General features: G+C 53.9%; 1 protein-coding gene across 1 annotated transcript; it reads right to left on the reverse strand.

Moving 5' to 3' along the window:
- Nucleotides 1–2614: 2614 nt before the first annotated feature.
- On the reverse strand, nucleotides 2615–3856 carry ARF6 (ADP ribosylation factor 6). Its single transcript, XM_035551371.2, has one exon. It carries the CDS (start codon nucleotides 3686–3688, stop codon nucleotides 3161–3163), a length of 528 nt encoding a protein of 175 aa, XP_035407264.1. The 5' UTR covers nucleotides 3689–3856; the 3' UTR covers nucleotides 2615–3160.
- Nucleotides 3857–6761: the final 2905 nt, after the last annotated feature.

Raw genomic sequence — 6761 nt, forward strand, 5'->3', positions numbered from 1 at the left:
TCAAGTGGGAGTACTAAAGAAGCATCATCCTCGCCATTTATAAAAACAGTCGCAAATCCGAGCCCCAGAGGATTCGCAGGCAGGCTGTGAAGCGCAGAACAGAGGCCTCTTTATGTCGGCACAAGGCACTACTCCGGTACCATATTGCCCCTTTCTGTTTCTCTCAAAATTCAACGTAAGTAAGATACCAGGAGAGCTCCGCTGTATAATCGCTTTATTTTCTGCTTATTAGTTCTTTACCAACACTACAGCCATATTGAGAACACAAAATTCCTGTTTACTTGTCAGGGAGATCACAGTCTACAAACTCATTCACTTATCAGACACGATTAACGCCATTCAAAACTTACTCCATAAATTCACATGAACACAGATTGATGCACTTGAACTTCAGATCAGTTTTTAAATCATCGGGTTTCTCACAGATTTGCCCCTTTATCCTACAGGCTGCGTTCACTGCCTGCTCGCCACTCGTTCATGGTGAGGTTCAGCTCTAAGCTATAAAGGAGATTTTGAAAGTGAAACCGCTGCGTTTTGTTCGGTAGCAATGGCCATTTATTTTTGAAGTCTCCGCCACGCTTCAGTAACTTTTTCTCCCCCTCCCCCCCAAAAAAAAAGACATTTAAAAAAAAATATCAGAAGCATAATCGGTTTCCTTTTCACCTATAAAAAACAGAATATCTAAAGTAACAAAGTTGCTACGGAAATACAAAATCGTGACTGCAACTCAATGGAAGTCTAGCGAAGAAGTCTGCCCCGGCACTGGAAGAGAACACACAGTAAATCAACTCAGACGGAAAGTGAAGTCATTGAAATTTTCATTTTGACTGAGAAGAGGTTTAAGAAAGTTCAAGAACCATTAATAGAGCTTCAAGTTTTCCAGTTTAGGCATTTACTTTGTGCTTGGCTATTTTATTTATGCTCCAGAAGAAGACAGTAACCACATTCGTGTATTTTTAGGCTTTATACCACCACACCGTTAAGTTACATCAACAGAAGAAAAAAAAAAAAAACAAGACCTTGCGCTTGTAAAAAGCTAGAAAATAGAGCAATGATATCCCAACGGCAAGAAGACTCGAGCGGAAAGTCTCACCTCCTCTGCTTCAGAGCTGAGAGCTAGGAGTTATTTAACGCCCCGCTTGCTTGGGCAGCCCGTGACCCATCAGTGCTCTATCTTCCAGCACCAAGAACCCATCCCGTCCCATTTGCGACCCCAAAAAGATCCGGCGCTCGGAACCACGTTCCCAAGTAACTTTTAAACCGGTCCCAAGCGTTCAATTTCAGGGGTGAACTCAGTAATTTTATCTTCCCATTCATCTTTGGTAAGAGCTCCATATACAATATACTTTGCATGCAGAGTCAACCCTGCGGAAATGTAGTGTAATGCCCCCGCTCTCACGTAAAACTCGGATCCTTGGAAAAAGAAAAAAACCACCAACAAAAAAAAGCCATTTTCTTCTGGTTTTGTAGCATACATTCCTAGGATTCCCCAATCAAGTTTAACTCCTTGAGGAAAACTGAAGATAATCCTTAAGGCTGAATGAGAACCAGCTGCTTTGACGTTTTTTCTGCACCCAGCGTTAATACTTGATTGAGATTTTAGGCTAATACTGGTTCTGGGTGGGGTTTTTTTTCGCCAGCCACACCTGCACGCTGTGACAGGGCAAGCCAGCCGCTCGCCCTTTAAGAACTAGTTGTGGAAGTTTACATTCATAGTCGTATTCTCCCTCTCTCCTCCCCACTCTCATCAGCAGTTACTCAATGGGCTCCAGCCACCCAGCGGAGTTCCCTTCCTGCAGGACTTCAGCAGCGACTCGCTGCCGGGACGCATGGCGAAGGCTGCCCCTGTCTGCACGAGCTCAGCCTCGTCTGGGGGCGCCGCAGCAGTCAGCCGTTTCCTCAAAATGGCAATTCGATGGCAGAACCTCTGAGCTCAGGGGAAGCTCAGCGCCGCGCCTGCCCCTTCGGGAGCCTGAAAGTGGAAAAATGAGGTGCTCCTTCCCCCACGACACGCGCCCCGCAAATGGGAAACCCTTTCGAGACTTAGGTGCCTTCGGCCGCTTTAAAACGAAACTTGTCTTTTCCCCAAGGCAGGCAAGCCGGCGCTAGATTTTTGCCTGAACGCCTGCGATTTGAAGTCAAACTCGCTGCAATGCCCGCGCGTTATCGCTGCGTTTCTCTGGGAGGAACCTGTCTTGCATTGAACCGGAGGCCGACACGCGTAGGAGAAACTGCAGCTAACCATCACCGAGTTCGCAATGCAAGAGGGAAACCGAACGGTGGAGACCCTGGAACTATTACATCATTCACGTCTTATTTGCTATACGGTTGCTATGTGGTACGGGGAACTTATTTGCATCCCTTCTCATGCATGATGTATGGTTCAGAACTTCACAGCTGACATTTCAAAGCAGCTCTTACATTACCTCGCTAACATTACGCCCGATGTGCACTTTGAACATGTTACAATGGTATTCTCACTATCTGCCACTGTAGGCAAGAATTCGTTTCGTTATTAGTCTGAGATATGAAGACAGACCAAGAGTCACTATTCAGTTACAGATTAACAGAACTTTAAAAAAAAAAGTCCTTAATATAAAAAGACAGACTGCGGTTTGATTTTAAGCAATAATTTTCAGTTTACTAGATGAAGTAGACCTAGCAACATATTCCGCATGAATGCAAAAAAGTAGCAATCTACAGCAAGTGATAGAAGAGGGAAAAAAAAAATATATAATCAAAAAAGTAGAACCAGAAAGCATATGCTGAAAATGGTACCCCTCCCCCAACCGTCCCCCAAAATAATCAAACCATCTTAAGGGCTATCAAGAGGAAAAAAAAACAAAACAAAACAAAAAAGTTACTTAGCAAGTCTACAATGTGTCTTTCGCCTGTTTGCTGGAAGTCTGCCATAGCATCTAGTGCTCGCGTTCGTGTCACATTCGGAGATTAGAGCATCCTAACGCCAAGCGAGAAGAGTTAAAACAGGAATCCAGTCAAGTGTGGAGAAGGAAGGAAAGGGTGGTAACTGGAGAAAGGTGATCATAATCCTATGGATGCTTTTGTTTTACTTTTCAGTAGAGAATCATTCTTCCGGAAAGCCACGTGGGTTATTTTTTTTTTTCTTTAATTCTTTGTAGACTAAATAGTTACTCTCTCATTAGGATTTATAATTGGACGTTAACCATGTCAGCCCTTCGTAGAGTCCGTCCCCTGTAGTAGCACACGAGGGCTGCACGTACCAATTCCTATCCCTGATCCGGGTCAGGCCCAGTTTCTCCTGGATTTCGTGGGGTTTCATGGCATCGGGCAGGTCCTGCTTGTTGGCGAAGATGAGGATGATGGCGTCCCGCATCTCCCTGTCGTTGATGATGCGGTGCAGCTCCTGGCGGGCCTCGTCGATGCGGTCGCGATCGGCGCAGTCCACCACGAAGATCAGCCCCTGCGTGCCCGTGTAGTAGTGCCTCCAGAGCGGCCGGATCTTATCCTGGCCGCCGACGTCCCACACGTTGAACTTGACGTTTTTGTACGTGACCGTCTCCACGTTGAAGCCCACGGTGGGGATGGTGGTGACCGACTGGCCCAGCTTCAGTTTGTACAGGATGGTGGTCTTGCCGGCCGCGTCCAGCCCCAGCATCAGGATCCGCATCTCCTTGTTGCCGAAGATCTTGGACAGCACCTTGCCCATCCCGACGGCATCCAAGGGCCCGGCGCCTGCGGGGCGGCGGCGGAACGGAGCGGAGGGAGAGCAGCGGGGCCGGGCGGGGCTCAGCGCCGGCCGAGCATGGGGGGGAGGGGGGGCGGCGGCGGGAGGGGAGAGCGAGCCGGGGCCGGGGCTGCGGGCAGGGCCCCGCCGGGCCTCGCCTCACGGGGCCTCGCCTCACGGGGCCGGGCCTCGCCTCACGGGGCCCCGCCGGGCGCCTCGGCTCATGGACCCCGGCGGGGCTCGGAGCGGCAGCGGCGGCACGTCCCGCCCGCGGGGCCGCCTCCGGTTACCTGCGCCCGGCTCCGCCTCGCCTCGCCTCGGCTCCGCTCCGCTCCTGCTCCCGCCCCGGGCCGCTCCCTCCCGCCCGCCGCCACCGCCGCCGCCGCCGGACCGGGCGCCTCGCGCCGCCTCGCTGCCCCCCGCCGCCGCCACCGCGCATCGCGGCGCGCGCCCCGGCCCGCCCCCGCCTCTGCGCATGCGCCGCCGCCGGGGCGGGGCCTCGCCCGCTTCCCGCGCGGTGGGGAAGGGGAGGAGGGAGGCGCGCCCCCCCCTCCCCCCGTTGGCCCCGCCCACGCCTGGCGGGACGCGCGCTGATTGGGCCAACGGGGGGGGGGGGGCCGCGCCCTCTTCCCCGCGGGGAGGGAGGGGGCGCTGCTTCCTGCTGGGCGGGGAGGAGGGGCGGGGCCCGGCTCTCCCGGCGGCGGCAGTGCGCATGCGGGAGCGGAGGGGGCGGGGTTTGGGTGGGGAGAGGCGCCACGCGATCACACGTCAGCGGGGGGCGGCGGGGGGCGCGCGGGGCGCGTCTTAAAGGGGCAGGGGCCGGGGGGGGAGCCTTAAAGGGGCGTGCGCGAGGCGGGGCGGTGGGGCCACACCGGGCACTGGGCGGGGGTCCAAAAAGTGCCGGGCGCTGCCTCGTGGGGGGCTCGGTCGGCAGAGCTGCCCCCCTGCAGCCCCCCGCAGCCCCCCAGCAGGAGGGAGGCTCGGTCACACCCCAATACACACCCTCACTGCAGCGCAGGGCATTGCTCATTAATCGTTATTGGGCATTGCTTATTAATTATTATTGGGCATTGCTCATTAATTATTATTGCTCGTTAACGTCCAAGGTCGGGTCTCCAAGCACAGAGTTTGCAGTCCCCGAGCACGTCCTAGGCTCAGGGACCTCCTTGCAGACCTGCTCACGAATTAAAAGCCCTCTCGGCTCTCTGGCAACACGAAGCGTTACAGGGCAGCCTGGGGAAGTTACGTGTTTTTAAAAGCCAGCCCTGGCTGAGTGTGCGTCGCTGCAGCGAGCACCTGCTGTGTGCCAGCGAGCACCCTCAGCCAGGAGAGGCACAGCAATTAGGGTTATGAGGTGAGCGTAGGTTAGGGCCTGGGGCAGAAGAGACCTGGAGATACCCTGGGGGCCTTCTGGTCGCTCTGTCTGGGCCTGGCTGCAGGCAGTTCGTAGCGTTTTTTCCCCTGGCAGGGCAGCTCCCGAGGTTTGCAGCTACTTTTGCATCTTCCCCAGTTTCGTAAGGCTGTGTTTGCGTGTCCTGTCCTCCACCGATGACCTAAGTGCTATCGCAAGAACATGGGGGAAGACAGTGATACGTTTTACGTAACAGCCTCATGGCAGATAAGCAAACCTCAAGGAATTAGATAATCCCCCCCTCTGTTTTTATCCCTTAAATATAATTTACCTTCCCAGTCAGTTTGGGTTATCAGGCCAACCCTATTTTCACACGCTTACTTTCATCTTGCCTACTTTCTTCTCCTCTTTGGCAGAGCGAGATGGGAAAAGACCTGCACAGATCTCCTTCAAAGATCCTTGTGGCCTCCCAGGGAAGGACAGGGCAATGCAACAGTGCTTTGGTTTTAGCATCTGTGTTGGCTAAATTCTTCTGTTGTGAAAACAAATGACATCCTTGGTAGTATGGGTGCATGCCAATGGTGGTTTTCTTATCACTGAGATTTGATACGGCGGGCCAAGTGCCATCCTTTTGGGGGGAGACGAGTCAGAGAAGCACTTTCCGCGAGTGACGGGCTGTGGTCACCCCGGTCTGCAGGCAGGGAGTGGCGGCGATGGTCCCCCCGGGGCGTCTCAGCCGTATTTCCTGCGATTCTGCGATGCCTGTGTTTGTGCAACCGCAGCCGGGCTGGGCCAGGAAGCTGAAGCTTCAGTCTGCAGCACAAGCTTTGTCGGTAGCTCAGCATTAAACAGATCCTCAGCCCCTTCCCATGAGGCTACCGTAACACTGCGAGGGCAGGAGTAAAGGTGGACAGTGGGTATTGTTGAGGGCTGCAGGTGCAGGAGGTCTCTGATAGCCCCTCTGCGTGCTGGGATGGTGTAGTGAGGACCTGGAGAACCACCAGAAATCCTGCATTTCTCATCAGGAGAAAGCCCTCCTGGTCTCCGTGGACGTCCTCCAGCCTCAGTAGAAGCGGGGAAGAGCCCTTGTGAAGTGACCTCCCCGCAGGAGAAACAGTTTGGCCTCCAGGCTGTTTGGGTTTGTTTTGTACCAGAAGTCCATTGCCATGCCTTTGCAGTTACTGCTGGCAAAGAAGCAGGCTCCTCCTCGCACAGGTTATTTCTGGGAGCAGACAGAGGAAATGTAGGTGGGAATTGCTGTATGACCGAATTTCCATAATCCTGAATTACCGCCGTGACAATGTCGGCCTGAAAAATCATGAAGCCTTAACAAAAATGTAAAAATAACTTGTGAGGCCTTTCCTTCACTCCCTGTTTTTTTTTTGTGTGTGTGTTTTCACACCCTGTATTTACCAGCAGCAACAGAGCAGGAGGCACAGCAGTGACCTCCAGGGCTGGGCTGGTCGTGGTGGCTTGCCCCGTGGAGACCTGTGCCCTGGGGGTTTGGGATCTTGAACCAGGGCATCGCTGCTGCCCAGGTGATTTGGGCCATGCTGGTGTCCTGCTAAGTGGGGATGCTGAGGAGCTCTGCGTGGTGTGGCTTTGCAGAGGCCGTGCTGGGAGTGTTTCAGCCCTCCTTCAAAGGGTCTCTGGGGAAAAGGCAGCGTGAGCTTTGCCTCCTTGTGAGGAGAGGAGCTTTGGAGC

The sequence above is a fragment of the Cygnus atratus genome, chromosome 5, assembly GCF_013377495.2.
Source record: "Cygnus atratus isolate AKBS03 ecotype Queensland, Australia chromosome 5, CAtr_DNAZoo_HiC_assembly, whole genome shotgun sequence".
In the NCBI taxonomy this organism is placed as follows: domain Eukaryota; kingdom Metazoa; phylum Chordata; class Aves; order Anseriformes; family Anatidae; genus Cygnus; species Cygnus atratus.